This window comes from Enhydra lutris, unplaced genomic scaffold (genome assembly GCF_002288905.1).
Source record: "Enhydra lutris kenyoni isolate GAN:26980312 unplaced genomic scaffold, ASM228890v2 scaffoldscaffold15, whole genome shotgun sequence".
Taxonomy (NCBI): domain Eukaryota; kingdom Metazoa; phylum Chordata; class Mammalia; order Carnivora; family Mustelidae; genus Enhydra; species Enhydra lutris.
In genome coordinates this window covers 60,536,696-60,564,416 of record NW_019154099.1, presented here as the reverse complement: position 1 = coordinate 60,564,416, position 27,721 = coordinate 60,536,696, and the positions used below count along the sequence as shown (strand labels likewise).

General features: G+C 53.3%; 1 protein-coding gene across 1 annotated transcript; it reads left to right on the top strand.

The window, feature by feature from the left end:
• The first annotated feature begins 94 nt into the window (after positions 1–94).
• Positions 95–26,841, top strand: LOC111147115 (insulin receptor substrate 2). The gene is made up of 2 exons (XM_022503017.1): positions 95–4,123; positions 25,744–26,841. Exons 1-2 carry the CDS (start codon positions 136–138, stop codon positions 25,746–25,748), a joined length of 3,993 nt encoding a protein of 1,330 aa, XP_022358725.1. The 5' UTR covers positions 95–135; the 3' UTR covers positions 25,749–26,841.
• The last annotated feature ends 880 nt before the right edge of the window (positions 26,842–27,721 follow it).

The window sequence follows — 27,721 nt, the reverse complement described above, 5'->3', positions numbered from 1 at the left end:
TGGGCCCGAGGGACGCGGGCTCCGGCGGACGAACGCGGGGGGGAGGGAGCCGCCCCCGCCCGCGCCCCCGCCCCCCCCACGCGCGCCCCCAGCTCCTCCGCGCCCGGCCGGGCGGCGCGGCCTGAAACGCCGGCGATGGCGAGCCCGCCGCTGCACGGGGCCCCCGGGCCGGCGGGCGGCGACGGCCCCAACCTCAACAACAACAACAACAACAACCACAGCGTGCGCAAGTGCGGCTACCTGCGCAAGCAGAAGCACGGCCACAAGCGCTTCTTCGTGCTGCGCGGGCCCGGCGACGAGGCGGCGGCGGCGGCGGCGGGCGGGGGTCCGGCGCCGCAGCCGCCGCGGCTCGAGTACTACGAGAGCGAGAAGAAGTGGCGGAGCAAGGCGGGCGCCCCGAAGCGGGTCATCGCGCTCGACTGCTGCCTGAACATCAACAAGCGCGCCGACGCCAAGCACAAGTACCTGATCGCGCTCTACACCAAGGACGAGTACTTCGCGGTGGCGGCCGAGAACGAGCAGGAGCAGGAGGGCTGGTACCGCGCGCTCACCGACCTGGTCAGCGAGGGCCGCGCGGGCGACGGGCCCCCGGCCGCCGCCACCGCCGCGTCCTGCAGCGCTTCCCTGCCCGGCGCCCTGGGCGGCTCGGCCGGCGCCGCCGCGGCGGATGACAGCTACGGGCTGGTGGCGCCAGCCACGGCCGCCTACCGCGAGGTGTGGCAGGTGAACCTGAAGCCCAAGGGCCTGGGCCAGAGCAAGAACCTGACGGGCGTGTACCGCCTGTGCCTGTCGGCGCGCACCATCGGCTTCGTGAAGCTCAACTGCGAGCAGCCGTCGGTGACGCTGCAGCTGATGAACATCCGGCGCTGCGGCCACTCGGACAGCTTCTTCTTCATCGAGGTGGGCCGCTCGGCCGTCACGGGCCCGGGCGAGCTGTGGATGCAGGCGGACGACTCGGTGGTGGCGCAGAACATCCACGAGACCATCCTGGAGGCCATGAAGGCCCTCAAGGAGCTGTTCGAGTTCCGGCCGCGCAGCAAGAGCCAGTCGTCGGGCTCGTCCTCCACACACCCCATCAGCGTCCCCGGCGCGCGCCGCCACCACCACCTGGTCAACCTGCCCCCGAGCCAGACGGGCCTGGTGCGCCGCTCGCGCACGGACAGCCTGGCCGCCACCCCGCCGGCCGCCAAGTGCAGCTCGTGTCGGGTGCGCACGGCCAGCGAGGGCGACGGCGGCGCGGCGGCGGGCGCGGGGGCGGCGGGCGGCAGGCCCGTGTCGGTGGCCGGGAGTCCCCTGAGCCCCGGGCCGGTGCGCGCGCCCCTGAGCCGCTCGCACACCCTGAGTGGCGGCTGCGGGGCCCGCGCGAGCAAGGCGGCGCCGGCGCCGGCAGGGGGCGCCCTGCAACACAGCCGGTCCATGTCCATGCCCGTGGCGCGCTCGCCCCCGGCCGCCACCAGCCCCGGCAGCCTGTCGTCCAGCAGCGGGCACGGCTCCGGCTCCTACCCGCCGCCCCCCGGCGCGCACCCGCACCTGCCGCACCCCCTGCACCAGCCCGCCGGCCAGCGGCCCTCCAGCGGCAGCGCCTCGGCCTCGGGCTCCCCCAGCGACCCCGGCTTCATGTCCCTGGATGAGTACGGCTCCAGCCCCGGCGACCTGAGAGCCTTCTGCGGCCACAGGAGCAACACGCCCGAGTCCATCGCCGAGACTCCCCCGGCCCGGGACGGCGGCGGGGGCGAGCTGTATGGGTACATGACTATGGACCGGCCCCTGAGCCACTGCGGCCGCCCCTACCGCAGAGTGTCGGGGGACGGGGCCCAGGACCTGGACCGAGGGCTGAGGAAGAGGACTTACTCCCTGACCACGCCTGCCCGGCAGCGGCCGGTGCCGCAGCCCTCCTCCGCGTCCCTGGATGAGTACACCCTGATGCGGGCCACCTTCTCTGGCAGCTCCGGCCGCCTCTGCCCGACCTGTCCCGCGTCGTCTCCCAAAGTGGCCTACCATCCCTATCCCGAGGACTACGGCGACATCGAGATCGGGTCCCACAGGAGCTCCAGCAGTAACCTGGGTGCCGACGATGGCTACATGCCCATGACCCCTGGCGTGGCCCTCCTGGGTGGGGGCAGTGGCAGCTGTAAGAGTGATGATTACATGCCCATGAGCCCCACTAGCGTGTCCGCCCCGAAGCAGATCCTGCAGCCTCGCACTGCTGTGGCCCCAGCCCTGCCCCCCACGGGAACCGCGGTGCCCGCGCCCACCCCTACAGTCAGCAGGGCGTTTCCAGCGAGCGGGGGCAGCTACAAGACGAGCTCCCCGGCCGAGAGCTCCCCGGAGGACAGTGGGTACATGCGTATGTGGTGTGGCTCCAAGCTGTCCATGGAGAACGCTGACACCAAGCTGCTCCCCAACGGGGACTACCTCAATATGTCCCCCAGCGATGCCGGTACCTCGGGGACCCCTCCCGACTTCTTCTCTGCCGCCTTGCATGGCAGCGGGGAGATGCTCAGGGGAGTCCCTGGCTACTGCTATAGCTCCCTGCCCCGCTCCTACAAGGCTCCCTACACCTGCAACGGGGACAACGACCAGTACGTGCTCATGAGCTCCCCCGTCGGGCGCATCCTGGAAGAGGAGAGGCTCGAACCGCCCGCCAGCCCGGGGGCCGCGCCTTCCAGCAGCGCCTTCGCGGCGGGAGGCGGCCACAGCCAGCCTCCTCACCCAGTAGTGCCTTCGCCCAGCAGGCCGAGCGGCAGCAGCGGCGGCCGCCCAGAGGGCTTCCCGAACCAGCGCGCCCGGTTAGTGCGGCCCACACGCCTGTCCCTGGAGGGGCTGCAGACCCTGCCCAGCATGCACGAGTACCCTCTGCCGTCCGAGCCCAAGAGCCCCGGCGAGTACATCAACATTGACTTTGGCGACGCCGGAGCTCGCCTGTCTCCGCCCGCACCTCCGCTGCTGGCTTCCGCGGCCTCCTCGTCCTCACTGCTGTCCGCCAGCAGCCCGGCCTCGTCCCTGGGCTCCGGCACCCCGGGCACGAGCAGCGACAGCAGGCAGCGCTCCCCGCTCTCTGACTACATGAACCTCGACTTCAGCTCGCCCAAGTCGCCGAAGCCGGGCACCCAGAGCGGGGACCCCGTGGGCTCCCTGGATGCCCTGCTGTCCCCCCAGGCCTCGTCCCCCTACCCGCCGCTGCCCCCACGCCCCGCTGCCCCCGCCTCCTCGCTGCAGCCGCAGCATCCCCCACCGCCCCCCCCAGGGGAGCTGTACCGCCTGCCCCAGGCGTCCACTTGCCAGGGCCCCAGCGCTGCCTCCTCTTCGTCCTCGGAGACCGGGGACAACGGTGACTACACCGAGATGGCCTTTGGTGTGGCTGCCACCCCGCCACAACCCATCGCGGCCCCCCCGAAGCCGGAAGGTGCCCGTGTTACCAGCCCAACGTCCGGCTTGAAGAGGCTGAGTCTCATGGATCAGGTGTCAGGAGTCGAGGCCTTCCTGCAGGCTAGCCAGCCCCCAGACCCTCACCGGGGAGCCAAGGTCATCCGCGCAGACCCACAGGGGGGCCGGCGGCGCCACAGTTCCGAGACCTTCTCCTCGACCACCACTGTGACCCCCGTGTCCCCGTCCTTCGCCCATAACCCTAAGCGCCACAACTCGGCCTCCGTGGAAAACGTCTCTCTCAGGAAAAGCAGTGAAGGGGGCGGCAGCGGCGTCCTGGGTGGGGGTGAGGAGCACCCCATGTCCCCTCGTCAGTTGCAGCCGCCGCCCCCCCAGCAGGCACGCCCATGGGTACCGAGTCAGCCGGGTGGCTTGGTGGGCTGCCCCGGGGGCAGTAGCTCTCCGATGTGCAGGGAGACCTCTGCCGGCTTCCAGAATGGCCTCAACTACATCGCCATCGACGTGAGGGACGAGCCTGGGCTGTCACCAACCCCACAGCAGCATCCGCATCCCCAGCCCGGAGACAAGAGCGCCTGGGGCCGGACCCGCAGCCTCGGGGGTCTCATCAGCGCTGTGGGGGGCAGCGGTAGCAGTGGGGTTTGCGGGGGACCGGGCCCTGGCGCCCTCCCCTCTGCCAACACCTATGCCAGCATTGACTTCTTGTCCCATCACCTGAAGGAGGCCACCGTTGTGAAAGGTGAGGTCCTTGGATCTTGTGGTTGGCGGGTGGAAGGGTGGGGAAGCCCGTGAGCAGGCTCTGGGTTCACTGCCATTCTCTTCTCTGGTACCTTGACCTGAGCGCCAAAATACTGGACCAGCCTTCTTGTTTTGTTTTCCTTGGGGCTCCTCCCCTGGCTTCCTTCTTCTCCAGACACCAAGAGCAGTCCGGTGGTCTTTGAGTCAAAGGTGAAGTTTCCCACTCAGGAGACTCGGGTTTGTTTTTCCGGCCCAGCCCCCTCTTCCCATCGGTTCCCAGGGCGGTGTCTTCCCAGGTCAGCTGCCCCACAGTGCCAGCTGCGGGTTCCTGACCTTAAGTTTGACAGCTGCCTCACCTTTTGCTTTGTTTTCCTGGAACCATGGCCCACCTGATCTTTGTGGCGGCTCAGAGGTTATCACAACAGGTCTGCAAATCATTTAGAAAATGAGTGTCCATTTTGGTGGCTGCAGCAGGGAACAGTGAACCATTTTCTCTCCTGAGGGTCTGAAATGGGGACGGTGCCACGCACGGCAGGAAAGCGGCGGAGTCCAGGTCTACCTGGCCGTCACCTGGTCCGAGCTAAACCCGGGTGGCGGGGTTGCCCAGGTTCCGATGGCTGAGTCTAGGGTGTGGCCGAGAGTGCGCCTTCCTAAGAAGGCTGTGTTGATGCTGCTCGTTGGGGGGCGTCCTCTGAGTGCCCTGTCCCCCGCGAGCCTCACCTGAGGAAGTTACCTCCGGGGCCTGGCCCAGACGCACGCAAGCGAAGCCTCCAGCGGGCAGACCGCAGGCCCCGATACAGTTCAGAGTTTGCCCAGGTGACGGGAACGTGTAGCAGGGTCTAGTATCCGTGCTCTAGGGAGAACAAGTGGAAGACGACCTCACGGGTCTTTTCCAGAACAGCTGGGCGTGACGGTGCCCTGTATGGATCACAGACCCATCAAATACCCACGAGGAGGGAGGGGTGTGCTTGCTTGGCTGGTGGTGTGTTCTGAGGATCTCAAACTTCAAATGGCTGGGGGATGGGGGGTTGGAGAACAAGGGGGAGCTAGTGTTCATTTCCTCATTTTCTTTGGTGGTGGTGGGTGGGCTGCTAGGCAGGGAGAGGCTCTGGGGGGACCATAAGACAAATCCCAAAACGCAAAGTAGCAAATAGCGTTCCGTAGCCTGAGTTCTGTGCTGGCCTGAGGTCAGCAGGCTGCAGAGGGTCCGAGGGGATGATCTCAGGGGCTTGGGGATCCGTGTGTGCCTTTTGTCCTTAAAACAAACAGAGTAGCAGAATCCCACCTGAGTCCAGCATGGGGTTTGGAGTTTGCTGGGACGGTTGGTCCCTGGCGCTCGGAAGTACAGCGATAGGGTAAACAGCCAGTTGTCCTGTTAGGACAGGGGAAGAGCTATTTGGCTTCATTTAAAGGGAGTTACCAGGAGCATAGAGCTGTGACATCTGATTAGATCCCGTGGAACTGGTCGGAATGTATCCCGTAACCGGCGACTCTCCACTGAAGGTCACTGCGCTTGGAGTTAAGTGAATCCCTTGCAGGTACTTCTGAAAAATGGCTTGTGTGTGTCCTGGGGTGGAAGGAAGAGTCGCCTGCCAGGACACAGACCGGAGAAACGGCCCCCGCAGAACTGGAACTGGGTCGGGGGGGGAGATGCATCCTCGCAAAAAGTTGTTTTTGTCTGCCCAGATGGGTGTATAGGGTATATGCCCTAGTGAACGTGAAAGTACATTTTGCTGAAATCTGATTCTAATCAGAAAAGCAGCCTGAGAACTTAACACCTTTTATGCCTTTTGGGGAAGGAGGCAGCAAAAACCTGGACTGGACTTGCAAGGCCCCGGGAGCGGGTTCTGGACGCAGCAGGAGGAGTGAGCTGGGGTTTGCGTGGCCAAGCCTGCAAGGATTCAAGGCCTTTCCGATAAAGGAGATACATTCGGGAGCGTGATTTTTGTATGATAGAATGAGCCTTTGCAGACTAGAGAAAATTTTAAACCTCAAGGGAGGAGTTTAGTTGGAGACCTGATTTTGCTTTGTTTTGTTGGTTTTCCCACCAGTATAAAATTCCTTTCAACCTATAGGATTCAGGACTCTGAAACCGAAGCAGCCGTGCCCACGCTGCATGCTGGCTGAACGGGGATGAGGCTGGATTTGCTTGCTGTTTTTCCGGTCTCTGTGGGCATTATGCTAAGCCGCCTGGTAAGAAGGAGAGCGACTCTTTTTAAGCAAATAGAGAGCTGTGATCCATTGTGGTGCCCAAACCAGTTTTTTAAAAGGACTACATGCTAAATAGATCTAGTAAACGGAGTTGACACAGAGAACCGGAGAACAGGAAGGACAGGGATGTCGTCTTTATGGACGTGAACCTGAGTTGTGGTCTGCGGAGAAAGGAACTCAGGGAGCGTCCACTTTTATGTACCTCACGTGCGCGTGTAGAAGTTGGTTTGTGGTGCTTGTAAGTAAAAAGTTCCCAGGAGATGAGCGTCCTTTGAGAGAATGATTTATAGGGAGGAAGACTTGCAAAGCGTTTCTTTGAAGATGAAATAGGAGAACTTCCTGGGTCATCGCGTGCGCGGGCCTGGTGCTCAGAGGAGGCTTCTGTGCACACACTGAGCTCCTCGGCGCCCTTGAGGAGACGTCATTAATTATGCCGCAGCCAAATAATTCGGGGTTGTTTGGGCAGGGCTTGGCATTTGCATAAGTGGTAACAAAGGTACTGGTTTCCTGCAAGGCTTGATGGTTGTTTCCAATAGAATTGGGGATGGTGGGATTTCTGTGCCTTAGCGAAGGAAACAAGTTAGCACACCCTAGGGTGTGTGTGTGTGTGTGTGCGTGTGTGTGTGCGTGTGTGCGCGCACTATCTGGGTTAATATATAATAATATATGAGATACAATAGTTATATATATTAACCCAGAGCAAATAATAATTGAACTCTCAGTTACGCATCTTACTTGGGAGCAAGGGAAGGGTCTTAACTGTGTGTTCTGCGTGTGCGTGTGTGTGTGTGTGTGTGTGTGTAGAAAAATCCAACCCATTTGTCCAAGCGTTGTTGTTTCAGAACTGGAACTAGAGTACGGATCTACTCTGTTTTAAAGCAGCATTTGAAAACTAACTGTATATATTTTGTCCTATGATTGGAGGTTGCTGTATGTTGTAAAAAGTGCTATCTCAGTGTTCTGTTCCTCTGTCGCGGGATTTTATTCTAAAATTGGTTTTCACGTATGTATAAGACAGGTTAGATAAGAGTTACCACTGAAGCATCTGTATTTAAATTCTGTTTGCTAAAAGGACTATTCATCCATGTCCTATGGCCAGAGAGTCTGGGGATAAGAGGAATGTCTCCAAAGGAACAATATAATCACGATTTACGTTTGAAAGGATTGCCTATTGGAAATCTGAAAGCAAAGAACGTGAATATTTTTAGAACTCCGATGAGATCCCTTGACAAACCACATGCCCTTTGTTTTTCTGTTGTGCGTGGTCTCCTGCTTTGGTTGGCCAGCTCCTGTGGTAATAAGATAATAACGGACGCCCCTGCCCTGTTCCCAGGAACAGAGGACTCAGGTGCTAATGAAAACACACAGGCTTTCGTGAATGAAAGTCACCTGACTTGGTCTACTTCCTTTATTGGAAGAGAAACCTTTACAAAAATAGTACTTCGTAGAAGGAAGCGTAGTATTGTGGAACATTAAACCAGGAATCAGGAAACCAGGTTTCTGGTTGCTGATCTTAATGAGTCATTGTGGGACAGAGGAAAACCATTTAACCCCACTTTCTCACTTTCTCTGTCTGTAAAATGGGGTAATTATAACTCTCTCCCTTCCGTGTCCTTGGCCGCTGGGCGGTCCAGCAGATCATAAAAATCAAGAACAGTTAAAGTGCCCTTCTAGAGGCCCTGCTCCTAAACCATTGATGCCCTTGATACTTACTGCCTTGAAACCATGAGTATTTACAGGAAAGTCACTTTTGCCCATGAGTGTTCTTAAAAAAAAACCCCAAAACCTCAATCTGAAAATGGAGCTAATACCCTTTTAAGAAACGTGTGTCTTTTTTGCTTCCTTGCTAGTTCCACTCCAGTCTTGAAGAACCGTGTTTCCCCCCCTTTACTTAACTTGAGATGTTGTGCATAGATAATTATCCATTGCAGAGAAGCAGAGGTTAAATTACATAGGAAAATAACAGTTGAGGAAAACAGCGTCCTAATGCTGAAACTGCATTAAGACTGCCCTTTTGATTACCTTTTATGATTTGTTTATATGTAAAAGATACTGTCAAGATGAAAATTTGCAATTAGAATACACATCTTTTTTTGTTGTTGTTGTTAACGGATAGTGTTGACTCTCAGCATGGGGTGTATTGAAAGGAAACCAGAACCCTTCGACTTTGAGCTGCTGAATCCAGTGTTGGGCCTGGGTTGGTTCACTTAGGGTCGCCCCTCCTGCAGTTTGGGGTTGTGTAGTTGTCAGACACCACAGGGGGAACCTCCGAAGTTTGCTGGAGTCATTTGCTCTTCCGCAGGCCCCCTCCCCCACAAAAGGAATTCTCATAGATAATTAATGTTTTATTTTCTCTGGAGCTCTGTGGATTAAATGAATCTCTCTTTTTTCTGGAGAGGAGAACTTGCAGCAGTTTAACGAACACCATGAATATAATGGGTTTTCTGTTAAAATTCCCACTAAGGCATTTTCTGTAGAAGCGTAGTTCCAGGAGCTGGTTAACTTTTGGTATCAGATTTGGCACGTGGAGAGGGTTCTTTTTGTTTTGTTTTTTTGGGTAGCGCAGAATCAAGTGTTCCCATTTCACCTTAGAAACTTAAGGGAAAATGTAACTTTACTCTTATCTGCGTTGCCAAGTAGAGTGGGGAAAACTCAGAGGGAAGTAGAACCCCGCCCAAAGCCGGTTCTTCACCGGAGTCCACTAATAATAGGGGAATTCACTGCCAATTTTGTCTAGTACAGACGGGGGGAGGATGTGTATTTCTATACAAGACGGGGAGCGCATCTTAATGTTGGCTTTTTAGTAAACAAATGAAAACAGAATGTTCTGACCTTCCCGTATGATCCGTTATAAGCATGTTATTGATCAGGTCGTGGGTTTTATGAAAACACACTCTCTGAATTTCAGTGGGGGAGGCTCTGTGTTAGTTTTACCTGCAGACTGAGTTCAGTGGGGAGCTGGGGGAGTCCTCGTCAGGACGGGGGAAATGCTGAGGCTGGACCTTGCCAGTGATCATCGGATTGTTTCTCGATAGCCGCAGAGACTTGCTTGAACTGGGCGCAAACCTGAAAGGCACAGAAGGTTTGAGGAGAGGGAGCTGGAACAGACTTTGTACGCTACCGTCGTGCTCAGTGGAAGCAAACGCTACGGGGTCCTTCTGGGTGTGGTGTTCTCGCTGCCTCGTTGAATTCCTTGCACGGGAACTCTGAGATAGAACTGGGTCACCGTGTAAAGGCTGCGTGTTTACAAGTGATAAAATCGGCAAGTTAGTGGTTCTGATTTCTTGGCGATTGGACTGGAATAATACTAAGTTTGCATAAAGTTGCTTTCATATGTCCAGAGACGTGGTAAAACTCCCGTCAGGTGAATGCGTCTTCCGATTTGCCACCTGCCCTCTTCGCTTATGTCACACATGTGTAGATGCGCACAGAAAAGACTTACAAAATAGTCTTTGCCTGCTGTGCTTTTACTGAAATTTGGAATATTTGGTCAAACTTTGTGGTAGATCTACTTTAAAGGTTCATAGCACCTTGTAAATACTGGATTTTATTTTAGTGTTGATTTTATTTATTTATTTATTTTTAAGGTTTTACTTAGTTATTTTAGAGATGAGGGGAGGAGCAGAGGCAGAGGGACAAGCCGACTCCGTGCTGAGCACCGAGCCCCACTTGGGGCCCCATCGCATGACCCCAAGATGGGGACCTGAGTCCAAATTGAGAGTCTGATGCTCAAATGACTGAACCCAGGGACCCCTTTAGTATTGATTTTTGAGTATCAAACTTTCCAGAAAGAAATATTTTGTGTGTGTGTGTGTGTGTTATGGGGTAAGGGCCTCCATGTCTCCTCTGGTCATGCGCCAAGAGGATTGATGTGAATTTCTTTTTAAATTGAAACTCGAATATTGAATAATGACATATTCTCTAATCATGTTAAAACTTTAAAACCACAAGTACAATTAAAGTCTTACTGGTGCTTTAATCTAGCCCCACTGTTGGTATTGTTATAAATCATCGTGTGAATTATTACAGTCTAGGATTACATTTCAGTTTTTTTAATGTGTAAGAAGGGGGATTGTGAAAGATTTCATTATATTATGTGATTTTCATAATTACCTTAAAATCCATATGTTTATCTGAAGGATTTATGCTTTTCCTTAGTCCTAATGCATAGCCTGTCGTGTTTATGAGTGTGAGATAGTGCTCTCTCCCCGCAAATTTATCAGTAGCTATTTTCAGTCCATCTTTTGCCTCCAGTGGTGGGTAACTGATAGTCCCAGAGCTTGATGGGCAGTGCAGCTGGAGATGGTGACATTGTTACCATTATCCTGATCAATACTGAAAGATTATTTTGTGTCCGTATCCCCTTTAGGTCAAAGGAATTGTTTAAAATCCAGAAAGTGTTTTCCCACTTCGTGGTGGAGAGACATTTTCCTACCTGTAGTATCACGTAATGCCCCAAAACCCAGTGCCACAGGAATCTGCTGCTGAGGGAGGCCCCGGGACTTGCCAGGTTCCCGGAGCCGAAAGGAGGACTGTTGGGAGTCCCAGCTAACGGTCTGGCAGCGTCCTGGGGCTCTGCGTCCTCGTGCGCTTTTCATTCTGTCCCATCGTCTCCCGGTGTCTGCTTCCGAAGCGCCCAGCCAGTAGTCACGTGCGGACTTGACCGTGGACCCACCTCCGGCAACTCTCCCGGGGACTGTGTGGTGTTTTATCTCACTTGGGGATAGTTACTTCATTTCTCTCTCTCTTTTTTTTTCTTCCGTGTATTTATTCATTCCCAAGAAAAAGTGGGCAGGTGAGCAGGAAGTAGGACACGGGAGGACAGCACCCTAACTTTTTTAAACCAGTGATACGCCTGACATTGTGAAGAGCTTGGAATCTGATGGGTCTTTGATGGCTGTTATGGTGTCGCTGGCATCGTTGTCTCGGGTTGTTGGTTGGTGACGGGTTCTGGAGGTTTCCAGGCTGGCTTCCCGGCATCCTGGGGGGTCTGCGGCGAGAAAAGCTGCTGTTCCCCCAGCTGTTTTTACTTCAGCAAAGCTGGCTTTGCCTTACACTCGAGAAGACACCTCCCTGCCCTCCCAGCCCCAAATGCATTCAGACTCCTTCCACGAAGCTGGGGGAGAACCCACAGGGAATCGAGTTGAGTTCGTGGGAAGGGAGAAGAGCTGGGAAGTGTTGGTATAATGTAACTCATTTAAGGTTGTGAACAGGGAGGCTGAGGGAGGTCAGACGTCTTCTCCAAGGTCACCATTTAATTAGTTGGTAGAAATGTTTGTAAATAGTATCAAGAAAGAATCGAGTGTGCCCTGTCTCTGTGGGTCCTTTGTGTACGGATGAGTAACTTTGTTCCGGGGCTGTCACCCCTGCAGAACAGCTCAGTGCTCGTAGAAGTGCTATCTGCCTGTCTTACTTGGGGACACTGTGCTCCGCGCACGGACTAAAAGGTCTGGTCACCAGAAGTAGGGGACGCACCGAAGCAAGGCTGTGGGCTGTCAGTCCGGGAATGAGCCCACTCACGGCCATGTGGGCGATGTTTACTGTGAGGCAGAAGAGCGAAGGTTTGGCCGGTATTCAGGATCATGTACTTACTTGTTAAAAAAAAAAAAAAAAAGAAAGAAAAAGAAGAAGAGAATTCCTGGCATAATTCAAATGGAAAATCCTCTTTCATCTGGGGAGACAGACGTCCTTGATCTCTGTGATGGGTTCAACCTGCACAGTTGTCCTGGTCATGGCTTGATGTGTCTTTATGATGTATTCATTCTATATGTGAAATATCATAATCTCCTCATTACGAATAAGTCCATTAACAGTTTCCTAAGAAACGAGTCATTAACCTCTTTAATGATGAGTGTATTTGAAAACTAACCAATTTAAAATTTGCCTAAGGACCGATAAGTTAACTCATCAGTTTTTGCTAGGTGGTGATCTTCTGGGCACTGGGTCCTTTCATGAGTGCCTGTCTTGTTTGCAAGACTTTTTTTTTTTTTTTTTAATCATGTAACTGAAGTTTTACACCAAGAAAAGTGGTTTTTCTACCTTCCTAATGATGTAACTGCAACCCCACTTTCCGAGGCATAAGGGAAGACGTCCGCCAACCTGAGCTCAGAAGCTGTCCGTAGTTTTAAGAACCATAGTGGGGATCTGCGGTCTTGTGCCACTGTGGGTGACTCGGTTTTGTTTGCATGAGCTGCTGGTCCCTCGCATCCTTGGAGAGACGACTTCCTTCCGAGCAGATGGCAGCCTTGGGCCCACGTGCCTGCCTGGTAGACAGGGAGACCCGGTAATCTACCCAGCTGTGCGGGACCCTGGGCCGCCTGCCGCGAAACGGGACACTGCCCTGCCCTCCCCATCAGTGCAGCTTTTTGGGGAGCAGGGAGAGCAGAGTTCAGAGTGCCCCGTCTCTTTGCTTCTGGGTCTGGGGAGTACTTATCAGGATAAATAGAAAAGCTGACCCATAAAGACCGTGGTGTGCCCCTCTGTAGGGAGTCTTCAGAGATAAGCCCAGCAATCTTTCCCGGGGCGAGGCTTGGATCCCTTCCATAGAGCACCCCTGGAACGGGCATGGCTGCCCTGCCAAGTGCGCGGGGTACGGGTGCGGGGGATGCCAGCCAAAGTAGGGACCGCAGTGTCTCCCCCCCACCCCACGAAGCCCCGGAATTCCCAGGCCTGTTGGAGAAGCCACGGCCACACCCCCCGGGGTGGGGGGTGGAGGGTTTGTCCCCACTGAGGGGTCTGACCAGCACCTCCTCTCCTGTCCCCAAGCAGGGTGTCGGGCACCTGGTGGGTGGATGAGTTGGGGGAATTGTGAGGTGGGGAAGTCGCTTTGGAAATAGGCCAGGATGTTCTTACTAAGTTTGAAAACTAAGCACATCATGCTTTAGAAACTCTGAGCAGCAAGCAGGATTAAACCAGGCAGGGATTCGTGTGTGTGGAGCAGCTTGGTTTTGTTGGAAGGTGAGAAGCAGAGACACGAGGACGTCGGGACGCTGTGGGCACCGTGGAGCTCCTGGACTCCTCGGGCGGGCGAGGTTGCTCGAAAGCGGTCAGTTTCTTACGCAGCAGCCGGGACGTGTGTTTCAGAAGATAAATCACTCAGGTGACTGGCAGTGGGTGCTTCTGTTTTATTCTTACATGAGAGTAGCGTGTTCAGAAATTGTTTTCTGGCATAAATGTGACCCAAAATAGCGCTTTGTGTACACAGATGAAGTGGAAAACAAAACCATTAGCTACTCCTACCCTCTTCCGGTTGTATATATCAAGTAAGTTCGAAGACATGTCTTCAAAGAGTTTCATTCGTTTGCTGAGTAGACTTCTAAATGTACAGTCAATTGAAAATATTTAGGTAGGATTTAGCAAAATATATTAGTTGCAATACTGTAAAAGCTGCATTTCTTCCTTTTTTAGGATATTGTAAACCTGGAGGGTACGGTTGCATTATAGTTGGCGTCAGAAAACTAACTTCAGCTGGTTTAGTTTAAAAAAAAAAAAAAGAAAACTTAAATAATGCATGGTGTGGACATATTAGATATGAAAGCCTGACAAACTTCTAAACATTAATGAATTTAAAAACGTTCTTTAGCTTTTCCTTACTTTGACAGTTTTTCAAATGAGCGCTTTCTTTTCAAGTTTGAGGTTTGTGTGACTTCCAAATATAATGACATTTTGGTATTTGGGGTCATATCAGAATTTTAAAGAGGCAGAAGAACTGACTCACCTTAATTTCATTTTACTTCTTATCATTATTTGCAGTTTAGCTTATCAGTAGGGCTGGTTTATTAGTAGCCTCCGTTCCAAATGAAATAACCCAGCAGTAAAATACCCAAGTTTCTCTGGCATGGAGCATTTAATTAAGTTCCTAGAATAACTCTGGGTGATAAGCATTCATCTCCACACTCTGGAGTCTGTCCTCTTCCGCAGGAATGTTCAGAATTCTTCAGGTCTTAAGCCATTTCCTAGAGTCAAAGACGGTTCAGCCGTCACTCGGTTGAGGTTCAGTGTGTCCCAATGTCCGAGTCCTCGCAGGGGCGATGTGACGCCAGCCTCTGGCCCCTCAGAGCTCCCCACACCTGCTGTTCCTGGGGCACTGCTCCGAGAGGTGGGTGTCCACCTTTTGCCGGGGCCGCCCTCACCGAAGGTTCTGATGGGGGAGTATCTCCAGCGCGGGGCCTCTCCCCCCACACCCTGGGGTGACCTCCCAGGATTCTGGATCGTTTTCCGGCTCAGAAGCAATAGGTTTGATTTTGCTGGGGTCTGAGCTGCTGGGTGTAGCCCACTACAGCCTGTGTCCTGGAACTGTCTCGGGATCTGTCTTTGTACCCAGTCTTCACTGTCAGAGGGAGTTTTCCAGAAACTTCCCGCACTAGGTTAATGGCTTCCCTTTCCTGAGTCCTCTGGTTCTTCTCGGCCCACCACCCGCTGCTGCTTCACAGAGTACGCGCTCTCTTCAGTTGGGCTGGTGGGAGTTCTTTCTGTGAGCTCATCCTTTATTCTGCAGCCCCCATGTGGAAAGCTCACGTTTGAAATGTTTGCGGAGGCTGCTTGCGCGCTGGGGTGCCCTTCCGTGAAAAGTGAACCTGGAGATTTTAGCCACTGTCCTAACAATTTCCAAATAGGACTGTGTTTGCTTAAGACCCAGCTATAACACACCTTTGATGGTTTGCAGGTGGATCTGAAGCCCCTTTTGAATGCCTAGATCCTGTCCTTTTATAGACCTCGTGACCTAGCTAGGAAGGCCCCTCCCTCTCCTGTGCAGAGGAGGGTCCCGATAGCCACCAGCATCCCCCTCTGCTCGCGGAGCCTCCCACTCCGGGACCTGCTGCTGCTGGAGCCCCATCCTCTGCCACGGTGGCCACTGTGGCCAGAGGCGGGCAGTCCATCGGCTTGGTGGCTCTCTGTTACCAGCCCATCAGGCTGATGTGGGAGGTAGTTCCAGGCAACTTTCCTGTGCTTTTACCTTTTAATTTCTCATTGGGTGGTTGGGGACTTCACGTAGGGGCTGCTTGATAGAAGGAAGGGCAGTGGGTGGGAGGGACAGGGGCAGAAAGGTCAGATCTGCCTTCAACTTGCAGATTCAGTCAAATTGTTGAATATTTTTTCATTGCAAAGATGCCAGTTGTTACTTGTTAAACACTTAAAATGTTTCACGTGTTTGAAAAATATTAAAGTGTGGGTTAAAAAGAAATTGGTTTGGTTTCCATGCTAAAAAGAAAAGTGAAAGGTATTCAGTCTCAGGTCTGTATTTGAGACCCAGGAAATAGATTTAATTTTGAAATGGGTTCAGACGGTGAAGCATTGCAGGTAGTAGTAGATGCTCCAGAAAATAAAGTGGGGAGCAGAGAGATGAGAAAGGGGACAACTTGAAGGTGATGAGGAAGCAGGTCTTGTAGCTGTTTGGGGAGAGAATCCACATATGCAAAGGGAACAAATAGGCATGCAAAGGCCCTGGGGCAGAAGATTGCTGCCACATCCCCGAGTGAGAAATCCCCGAGTGAGAAGTGGATTCGTGTGACTCATGAGGAGGGAGAAAAAAAGGCAGAGCTTATCAGGCGATGAAAGAGGTGACAAGGGACAGTGACCTGTAGGGGCCCGGTCAGGGCCAGCCATTGTACAGCTGTCAGCTCGTATTTAACAGTCTAGAAGCAGAGTAGAATCTTCGGAATAACACAGAACATTTAGAAACCTTCCTACCGGAGTCATCTGATCCTTCCATCTTGTGGTCTTTGCCTGGTGAGGGAGATGATGGCTCTTGCCTTTGCTTCTCCAAACTCGCGGAGAAGATGGCAGAAGCCCTTAAAGTGGGCTGAGGCCTGTGATGCGACGGGTGCTGGTAACTGCGATAGGCAGCCGAGCCCCCGCCCCCGCGAGGAGCCTCGTACTCGGCTACACAAACATCTGAAGCACCTTAGAACGTATGAAGCGCTTCTGAACGTGGTCGAGTGCTCAGGACCTCCTTGGAGGGAGGTTCTTGTTGTTCTTAGTTTTAGAGGAAAAACCTGAGGCTGGAGAGACCCACTGGGCCAGGAAGGTGGCGTGGCCCTGGCTGCTTGGCTGCTACCTGGTTCTGGCTCTTCCGGTTGACGCAGTGGCTTCCTTGGGGTGGGGGGAAAGGCCGTCTCCCCGACAAGACAGACCGTGACTGAGTCGGGAGCTGGGTCAGGGCCTCTTGATGCCGCTTACGAATGACCCCTGAGCTGGGGGCCCAGCAGGCTCTGCTTGTCCCAGGGAGTGCCCGGCTCCGGCTGTGCAGTGGACTGGCTCCGTCCTCCAGCCGATGGAGAACCGAGTCTTCCCTGTATTCCGTGGCGAGAACCCCCGACAGGACAGTGCTGGTGCTGAGTGAGCTGGGGGCTGCGGCCACCCGGGGGGGACCCGCGGCCACTGGGAGGACCCGCCCACCCCAGCCTGTGTGGGAGGCAAAGGCACGTTTCGCACATGGATTTGTGTGCAGTTGCTTGTAGCTTCTGTGGTTCTTGGACTTGACGTGGCGTGGAGGTCCGTCTTGAGGATTTAGGTTTGTTTCACTTAATTTCGGTGAACTGTGTACAGAATACGGTAGCAGACATAGACCGTGTTCGGCTCCTCCGTCTCAGTGGGATGGACGGCCTTCTCCCGATGGCTTACGTCCCTGGGAGCAGGTCCTCCTCCGCTCGGGGATGCTCTTGCCTCGTCCAGGCCAGAAATGGGAAATTTCAGTTTTCGTGCTCAAGTGCGTGTGCTAGAAAGTAAGTCTGTCTGTGCTCGTGGGTCTCCTTGATTTCTCTGAGGCCTAAACTCTAGAGAACTTGCTGCGGAAGGCCCTATGGCGGCGAGTGGCCGGAGTGGGAGGCAGTGCGTCCCTAAGTGGCCATCTGGCCCGCGTCCAGGGCCTTCGCAGAGATGCGTGGCTGAGGCGCCGTGGACTCCACAGTGGATGGCCGGCAGAGTCCCACACTCCAGCCCCTGGGGGTCTTGCTGTCGTGGGCAGTGTTCAGAATGAGGCTGTTTTCTTCCCATCCCTCTTGGGCTAGGCCACTTTGAAGCCCGATCATGGCTTGTTGCTCTCTAAGGAAAATCATGAAAATAACCATTGTTTTTCTCTTAACTCCTGTGGACTGTGTGTCACCGAATCCTTGCACTGGTACCTGTGAGTTGGAGGAAATGATTCCGTGGGTGGACTGTCGCGGCGGGCGGGCTGCGCTCCGGCGTGTGATGGAAACGCCGTGAGAAGCTTCTGTCTGCTCTGTCACATTTTTGTCGTTTTGGTCCCTAAATAGGTGGCTAGGGAAGGTGTGTGTTTTTTAAATCCATTCTAAAAGTCCTAGAGAATTCTGTCCCGCTTGGAGGGACTGGGGATGTGACCAGGCCAGTCCGCGAGCCATCCAGCCTTCTCGCAGTGGAAGGAGAGATGTCTTCATACCCAATGTCCTGTGTCCCCCTCCCCAAGCTTTGAGCCGTTCGGGAAGCTGTGTCTTTCTCTGGTTGGTTGTTTTGCTCCTTCACTGGGCTTTCTTCTCGCCAGAGGAGAGGGAAGGGTGAGAGACTGTGGGCTCCTGTCCCCAGTGTGCCGCCGTGTGGGCGGAGCCGGGGCCCTCCATCCCCGCGGGAATCTCTCCCATGCCAGAGCGTGGCAGCGGGTGCTCTCCCGGCTCTGGGCGTGTCAGCCGTGGCCCTGGCCTCCAGCAGGCACCTGGGGCCAAGGTGTTCAACTTGCCTGCTCTCTTGAATCTCCCGAGAGGCCGTGAGAAATCCCAGGCTGGGCCCCTGACCAGAGCCCATCCTGTGGGAAGCCCCTCCCAGCAAGCCAGCATGGAAAATGCCCACCGGTCGGGCCACTGCGTTCTGCGCGGGTGGAGACCCTTCCTCTGTGCAGACACCTGCCGTGCGCGGTCCGGCTCTGGCACTCTAGCACTCTGATGGAGAGCGCATGCGGCACCCCACCCTGCCCTAGGTGCTGTATGGCTGGGAGGGGGGGTTGTGGAGGTGGACCCGCCACGGGCTGGGGTGGGGCCGGGGGCGGGGGCAGGAGCCACCATCGTCCCGTCCCCTTTGCCCGGGAGGCCTGGCCGTGGACAGCTGTTGTCTCACACGATGTTACTTTTCAGTAAATGAACTTGACAGAAATGGTTTGCAGCTTAGCCTTGGCATTTGTCATTCCTGAAACTTGAATAAATGCTGCTTTCTTTGGGTGTGGGTCTCTCTCATGTACCGTGGAGCCTCAGTGCTCATCTGCGGTTTGCTGCGCTTTTGTGCGTAAACCGGAGACGCAGAGGCCCATGCGGGTAGCCCTGCCTGCTGGAACCCAGTTAGCCGTGCGCTTGCGGGGTTCGCTGTGCACCTGGAGAGGCATGGGTGCCTGCCCTGCCTCACGCGCCTGCAGGGGACCTGCCCACGGGGGGACGCCTGCGACCCCGGCCCCATCTGTGTGTTCTGTCCCGCAGCGAGCCGCCGGCGTCCATGCAGCGCTGGGAGCGGGCAGCTGTGACCAGCCCGGAGCCACCTCGAGAAGCAGTTTGGCTTCTGTCCGCTTCTGTGCAGTTACCCCGAAGTTCACTCATGTGGCTCCGGGAGCCGCTTGCCCTTGTTTCTCCGCATTCATTGGTTCGTTCGCTGCCTGCGCGTCCAGTTCGTGCTGTCATCCACGGGTGGGAGTTTGAATGCAGGGAAGTGCTGGGATGGCAAGAGGTCGCGGCAGGCGCCCCAGGAGCACCGTGGGAGGACTCGGGTTGGTGGCCCAGGGCTGTGGGTCTTGCTAAGAAGTCTTTGTAGTTCTCAGGGACAGGTGGTGACAAGCAGATGTCGTTTATAGGAGCTTGAAGAAAGCTAAGGGACCCAGCCACAAAGCTCAAGTCAGGCCAGTGGCATGGGGTCCTCTGCACGCAGAAACTCAGGTGTATCCTGGACGGTGCTGACTGCTTTATGTGTAACTGGTCCATGTACAGTCTCATTTGGTAGCTTCTCCTTGGCCAGGGAGGAACTCCGCGCAGGACAATAAGGTCCCCGTTTTCAGAAGGAACGGATTGGTCAGTGCCAGATCCTGGGTCCCAGGACCCTGACTCCAGTGGGACCCGTGGCCATCCACCCCCACGTCGTACTGAGCCATTGGAATGGCATTCGGTTCTAAGGGGTGGGGATGGCTTGACCTGAGTCACTCCTAAGCTCCCAGGATGCTTTGGAGATGAGTGGTGGAGGGAATGAGCCAGGGTGCAGCAGGGCGGGACCCTCAGCCTTGACTTTGCTGGGGGATTCTGCCCCTGAGGGCTGGCTGCCCATTCACACCACAGCCTTTAAATGAGCTCAGCTCTGAGCCCCCGGGAGACAGCAATGACACCCCATATCATGAGCATGTTAGGGACAGGGAGGGAGTCAGCGGGGAAGCCGTGGACGCTCAGGCACGTTTGTGCATGTTGGTGCCCTGTGGAAGCTCCTGGCTAAAAGGGAGATGGCTGGGCAGGGGTGAGGCGGGCCGGGGGTGGGGGGCAGTGGATTCCAGAATCTTCCTGTTGCCATTAAACGTTTCTTTCTTTTTTCCTGTAATGAAAGACAAGTGTTTTACTGCTTATTCTCTATTTTTAATACATTTCCAAATTACAGTATTATTGTTAAATGTGAAAACCAAAGTATATTTTAGAATCCTGAGGCCATCCCTTTTTAACTACTCTCCTAAGTCTGTTTCCTATTCAGTGATATTATAGAGGGGATCTGAGTTGTATTTGGCATAATTTCAGACTTCCAAAAAATGCTTATTTCGATTTCCGTAATAAAACAAAAAAGGGATGAAATCATAAAACTAAAATAACCCCCATAGCAGTTCTTAAGTATTTAAGTATTTGAAGGAGAGAAAGGTGCATTTGAAATGAGATACAAGAACAGGATATTTGGGGTGAATATATTTTGAATAAATTGTTATTGTACATGCCTTAATTTTGAACAAAACACATAATATTTAGGTTTGAGAACTTCAGATAACAACAATGTAACAAACACTTTTGTGGTCTACATAAAATACATCTTCTTTATATCAGCGTAAACGTGTAAGCATAATAATATGTTAAATCCGAGGAAAGAATTACACCGTTCGTTGGATATGTGCACTTTTAATGCACGTGGTGTCACTCGGCTCAAGCATTCTTACTGTTTCATAGGTTAGAAGCATAACGCTTATATTCCTGTTCTTAGATGGCCCCAGAAAGAGAAAAGACTTGGACGAACATATTGTGAACTCACTTCTGTTGAAGGTGGGTTGTGTTTCGTGATAATCATACGCCCTCAGTGCTTACGTGTTGTGTGTGGAGAACCAAGCAAGAGGAGCCATGGGTAAGGGAAGTTAATCCCCAAAGCGTGCCGGCTTCATAAATGAGTGTGTGACTTGCTTCGTCCTTTTTGGCAGGGCTTAACAAGATTTTTTAGTGGTTTTTAGTCCATGGTGTTGCGTTTCCAAAGGACGGAAGCTTGCAGATAATCTCCAGAGGGAGAATCAATTCGTCTCTAGGTGTAATGCACAGATGGAAATATCTGGTGTTATTTTGACTGCTTTGGCCTCCTTTGTCCTCAAAGTTTTCCTCCTGTCCAGGGGCAGGCAGTGTCTCCAGGACCACTGCCCTCTGCTGTTGAGTGCAGAAGCGGCCATCTGCTAACGAGTGAGCATTTGCTCTGTTCCAATAAAACTTTACTTACAGAAACAGGCAACAGGTCAGATTTGGCATACTTTGTGGACCTCTGCCTGAATGCCTGTGTCTCTCTCTTGCTCTCTCGCTCTCTTGTCTTGTGAACTGAAGAGGTTTTTCTTTCTGTTGGGCCTCAGACCGTCCTAAATATTCGTTCTCCTTTAGAAGAATTTTTTTTTCCTTTTTAAAAAAATTTTTTTTTAAATAGCTTTTCTGCCTGTGAGAGATGGCGTAAACCACGTGGGTCTTTATTTCAAGATAATTCATTGAAGCTTTAGGAAGGGCCACCAAGCATTATACAGAATGCTGGGGACAGGTAGGGTTTGAGGGCTCCACTCACAGGGGAGACAGGTTTGTGCGGCTGCAGCCCGTGGCCCGGGCAGTGTTTCGTGTCACTGGGGAGAGTTCTGGAACGAGCCCTTGGGGCTGTGTAAACAGTGTAAACTCCAGGGACCCCATCACAGTTACAGACCCTCTCTCTCCCTCCCCAGCCCCACTCCTCTCTCCTTATTTGTAACAATGGACAGTGACGGCCCCAGCGGAGCAGGGAGGGGACCCCGGGGGACAGTTACAGTCTATCCTTCACTGCTGACCAGTCTCTGACGCTCCGCCATCTGGTTGGTACCTAGGAAGGTCTGACATTTCATGGTTGAAGAGCAGGGTCCCCCAGGAATTCGGGGGACCTGCCCCTCAGGTGAGGATCCTGTTTCTCCTGCACTGTTGGACGCCACGGCCTCGCGTGCAGAGGGGTGCTCGCGCCGTAGCACAGCTTGTAGGAAGTGCACGTCGGACTTCTTACTGACACTCACAGGAAGGAAACACACACGTGCGGTGGGAGTCTGCTGGGACCCCCAGCCCGGGACCCCTGGGGGCTCTAGTGTGCGGTGATGAACACAAGGTCTCACCTGAAGGTTTAAACGGGAGCGAAAGGAGGAGAAGCCCCCTTTTCTGACCCCAGCCACTTCCCAGGGCTAGACCATCTCGTCCCGTCTGTGCTGTGTCATTTCCATCGAGTTTCAACTTGGGGCTGCGACATTTCTTCTTCAGCAAGCCGTCAGGATGGAATGATCTTGTCAGTGGAAACGGTGATCTCATAGGATAGACAGTTTGAAGTCTCTCACGAGTAGGGTTGGTGAAGTAATTTACTGCCCCCGTTTGTCCTGGGGGAACGTCTTCCCTAGTTTCCTTTTAAGTTGTGTGTTTTTCTTTTTTTTTTCTCCTATTTAAATGAAAAGTTCAAGTAACCGTTTTTCTTAGAATCTCTGGTTTGTTATCACATTTCACCGTACTTTTTTTTTTCCTGCTGGTATAGTCAAGAGAGCTTTGCCTTTAGTCAAGTGCGGAGATACTGTATTATCAGGGTTATTTTTCTAGGAATTTCTCATGTAACTGAAAAGTTTATGTTCTCCTGTAAGTCTGTGTTTAACATCAAAGGTTTAAATGGGCCAAAGGGCATGTCTGGGCTCATTGCAGGTTTCTTTCCTCCTAATCATAGTTGCCGCTGGAAATAGAGGTTTTCATTTTGAGAATATGTTGTTTCTTTGTCACGTAAGTTGTCCTCTGTGGCTCTCCTAAGCACCTGCAAGGGTTAAGTCCGGTCCCGTTGGATCCAGGTCGGGTCCCTGCTGCTGCGCTGGGAGCTCCCTGCACCATGGAGTCGGGTGTGGGGCTCTGTCTTCGTGGGGCCCCACGGAGGGGGCCAGCATGGGGCCCCACGCACATCCCCACCCAGCCTGCCCCGGGGCTCCACGTCCGGCGCGGGTGGGAACGAGGCTCTCTGCAGAGGAAACCAGGGCCTCCCCGGGCTGGCTCGCCACCACTCAGGGCTGTGCGCTGAATTCTGGCGCTGCAGTGCGCACTGTGAAGCCACCCGAACCCACAGACTCCCGAGAAATCAAAACGAAAACGTCTTGAGCCAGAATGTGTATCGAAAATGCTGCTTGAATTAATTTGCCAGTGCAGATTTCCCCGATTTATCTCTAGAACATTCTAGACCCGAAGCGCACCATACTGGGAATCCTGGAGCCCCGCGCAGCAACGACACACGTGTCCGTGTTTCGACGTTGGTGCTATGCGTGGCAAAGACGCCTTCCCGCTTATTCTCATGACAAGGTCTTCAGTGACTTGTTTTCTGTTTCTGCGGCTGCTTTTTGGAGAGCAGAGCAGAGCAGACTGCAGGCGGGGTCTTTAATGACGGGGCCCTTGCTCATTTGCATTCTGATTGCTCTTTTAAAGGAAAAGTCCCGGGATTATCCCTCCTCCCAGGAATGAGGGTGCCAGGCACGAGGAAACATGTCCTTCCTGCGGCCATCATTTGTCACAAGATGGGGAGTAGCGGGCCAGGGTGACGTGTCCAGTGGAACAACTTAGATCTTGTTAATGCAAGGTTTTTTTTTTTTTTTAAATCAACTAATTTTGGGCGCCTGGGTGGCTCAGTGGGTTAAAGCCTCTGACTTTGGCTCAGGTCGTGATCTCAGGGTCCTGGGATCGAGTCCCACATTGGGCTCTCTGCTCAGCGGGGAGCCTGCTTCCTCCTCTCTCTCTGCCTGCCTCTCTGCCTGTTTGTGATCTCTGTCTGTCAAATAAATAAATAAAATCCTTAAAATAAAATAAAATCAACTAATTTTAGGGCCGTGCTTCTGTGAATGGGTTTCTTTCCAAAGCAGTGTCTAAGCTGCAGACCAGCACTGTGTGTGATGATATGACAAATTCAATGAATGCCAATAAGTTTAAATTCCTTGGAGACACGCACCCCCAGGATAGCATCCAAATATCCTGGTGATCACATTCACGAGCAACGTGTGGTTCTTGGTGTTTCTTTTTTTGTTTTGCTGCTACACCTAATGGGCTCAAGGGGGTCTTCTGTCCTGATGAATATTCCGTGTGGAATGATCATAAAATTAATGATTTGTACTTTGCTCCTACTAGAATTAACATAGATAATAAAGCCCATGAAAGTTTGCTGGTATCACCCTTAGAAAGCATACGTACTTAAAGGCGAGGATGTCAGGTTGGTCATGTTAGAAGACTTTTTTCCTAGTCTGGATGAAGCAGATTAATTTTCAGGAGGAGAGATCATTTAACTTCCTCTAGAAGTCAGTAAACAAAGATAGAGGCAAATGTGCTTGGTTCCCAGGCTCCAGGGAGTGGGGAGTGGAGCAGAGCAGGGTGTGGTGAGGGGGGCAGCCTGCTGATCTGGAGTTCCATGTCTGGGAGGCCGCTGCCTCTCGACCCTCGGAGCCCCGGCCCCTTTCCGTTGGCCCCTGCAAGCGTGTGTGGGAGCCGAGTTCCAGCTGCTTCCACTCCCTGCCCGGGGGCTCCCCTCCCCCACCAGCACCCTGCAGCCTCAGGGAGGCCCTCGTCCTGCAGAGTCCTGCAGAGTCACCGCATGCACAAATGCAGGAATGAAAGAGGCCCCCCTGTCCTCCGTAGCTCCTCACAGCGTGACAAAGCACAGAAGGGAAGGTTTTGACACTGGCTGAGGGATAAAGTCCCATGTGCCCTGGAAGGGCGCTCCGGGAGGTCCCATGCTGGGATCTGGGTCTCGGGATGGAGCGTCCCCTCCGCCTGTGGTGTGCATGGCCACCAGGCCCCCGAGAGTTGGCTGGTGCGAGCGGGGCACGTCCTCAGGAGCGGCTGATACGGGTTTCTGGGACTGTGCTTCCGCTTGGGAGATGGAGGGATGCACTTGCTTAGCGGTTCTCTAAGTGGTGGGTGTGGGGTTAGCAGGAGACAATTTGATTAAAAAGCCAGGAAGCTTTGGGCACCTGGGGGTTCAGTGGGTGAAGCATCTGCCTTTGGCTCAGGGCATGATCTCAGGGTCCTGGGATCGAGTCCCGCGTCGGGCTCCTTGCTCAGCAGGGAGCCTGCTTCTCCCTCTGCCCCGCCAACCCCTGCTCGTTCTTGTTATTGTGCCTTCTCTCTCCCCAAAATGAATAAAATCTAAAAAAAAAAAAAAAAAAAGCCAAGAAGTTTACAAAGAAAGGCAGTTTGCTATGAAATGGCGAAGTCTCCAATTCGGTCTGTCCGTCAGAGAACACAGGAAGTTAACAACATGTGGGAAACAATGGAAATTAGGAACAGGTTGAAGAAGTTTGATCCTTGTGCTTGAAGGCAGGAAGCTGTTAGGGCGGGTTAGGGTCCGACAGCTGTGTCATCAGTAGGCTCCTGGGGGTCAGTGACCTAACCTGGCCCGGGGCGGCGAGGCCCATGGGGAGGGTGTGGGACGACGAGCGTTTCTCTGCAGTAATGTGTGTGGTCCTGGCCATTTTCGGAATGGGATACATGACCCAGGGGGATGGTTTTCCGAGGCAGGTGCAGACTCACTGCCTGTCCCATGTTCCCACCAACCCCCGATGGCGTGATTTCTGGGACGTGCTCCCGGGCCCTGGTGTCCGTCCCCTCGTGAGCTTTCCCCCGCAGCCGCTGCTGAGAGCCGGGACAGCAGGCTGGCCACTGGCTCCATGGCTTCTGTCCCCGAGGGCAAGGGCAGCATCCTTTCTCTGTGTCCAGTCCAAGCCTGGCCTCACCAGAGACCATGCATGACCCTCTCAAGTCACTAGCCCCGGGCCGTGCTTCCAGAGGAGAGGAGTGTGTGTGCGGGGGCGGGGGGGGGGTAACCACCCTGGAAAACACAGTGAGGAGGTGGTTCTTCCCAGAGTGCATCATGCTTGCAAGTGACACGGGTCGTGAGGGGACTTTTTCTCACTCAGGATGGCTCTGTTCCTGTGACAGTCACCACTGACTTCTTTCCTTTCTCTTCCAGAGTGAGGATCTGTCTGGCTTGATCACTATGACGTCACACGTCTGAGAATGACATCAAAGGAAGATGCTCAGCGTGGGGTTTTTGTTCTGTTTTTAAATCTGAAGCTGCTTACAGTTTTCTTTTGGATCTGAGCAATGACTAGGTTTGGGAACATCTGTGACCGTGTTAGACTCTGAACCAACAAGACAAGGACGCCTGCCCCTCTCCGGCTCCCGCGGCGGGGGAGGGGCGCACTCATCACTCTGCTGTTTGTGCTGTGTTTTGTTTGTTTGTTGACAAAATTCACCGAAGAAGTTACTCTCAAGAAAATTGGATGTTCCCATTGGCCTTCTAAATCACGGCCAGTGTCTGACTTTCTTCTTACTTTCATTTTGGCAAAGCAAATCGATCCCTCGGCGTGCTGGGAGGTTCTCCCGATGCCCGCGGAGGTGGCGAACTCTGGCATTCGCTGGCACGCACTCAGACCTACCACAGTCCTACCTCAGTTCCAGGTGAAGCCGGATTTGTGCGGCGGGGGGCTGGCGGGACCTCTGCGCGTCTCTGCTGAGTGCGGCTCGAGGATGGCCCTTCAGCCTTATTAACCGGTCCCAGGACGCATCGGCTCCGTGGGCTCCAATCCAGGTCCCTGCGTGTTTACTCAGACAGAGCCCAGTGTGGGACTGACGTTTCTCGGCGGAAAGGCAGTTCGGGATTGGACTTCGAAGATGGATTGATAAATAACGATAACATGCGTAACTGAAGCAACCTACTTTTGAAAAAATCATCAACTATGCTAGGGAGTTGGGGGGCGTTGGGGCAGGGGGTAAATAACTGTTTTTACCTTTAACAGACTTGTTGAATCTTCTCTCTGTGGATGTTTCTGTAGGTACTTCAGACTGCAAAAGCCTTTGGTCCTGTTCACAAGCTCAGATGTCTCTGCTGTCCTTAACCTCGAGCTTGCATTTCTTTAACCAAAAATTCGCGTAGGCATGCTAGCGATCCCAGGGTGGTCACAGCTTTGGCAGATTTAAAAGAAAAAAAAAAGTGTGTTATCTTTACTCGATGCTGTTGTGTCAGCCAATGAGGCTGTCCTGAGCAACAATTTAAAAAAAAAAAAAACACACAAAAACTCAAAAAAAGACAAGGGAAGCAAAGAACTTGGTAGAAGAGCTGTTCTGGCCCCTGTGTTGTTAAGGGAAGAAGAAAAAGGAGGAGACAAAGAAAAACCTCACGGTACATCTGACTTGTCGAAAAGTTCCCGACAAGACTACCCTCATTATGTGTTTGCAGTGTTCTGATTTCTGCAGGTGTTACCCACCACTGCTGACCTTGACCAGCAGAATGTCCTGTCACCTCGCTGCCCCCGTGACACGTGGCGGAGGGCTGCAGAGCCCTTCCCATGGGCATGTCTGCAGTGCCTGTGTGCTGGGGGTAGTCCTGTAGAGGTTACACTAAATCATTGGAGATGGGAGCTTTTTTTTTTTTTGGAGAAAAAATATATATAAATATATAGATATATATGACTATAGAATAATGCATTAATAAAATGAGGCTTTTTAAGAGGAAGACCAAAAAAAATTCAATGTCTTAAAAAAATATTTAATGGCAATGCAAACGTCTTCCTGCTTCCTTGCTGACTTCTAGAACAGAGGATTGTATTGCAAGACAAAGTTGAATGTAAAGTGATCCCCCAGAACATTTTTAAAGTTTTACTTTTCTAAAATTACACATCGCAACAGGTATGGACCCTACGATGTCCGCTCGAAGGTCAGTTTCAGTGTAGGATATGTACACTTTATGACAATGTATAAAACATCCTGAAATTTGCATTTAGTTTTGGGGACTCGGGACCGGTGGGTGGTGTTTGCTGTGTAGTGCCCCCCGGTCCAGTAGGACTGAGTGCGGACCCTGTTGGCTACAGCGTGCGCACGTCTGGCGTGGGTGAGTAGGCTCTACACTTACAGTAGGTCTCAGCACCTTCCCCATGGCTCCCGTTCAT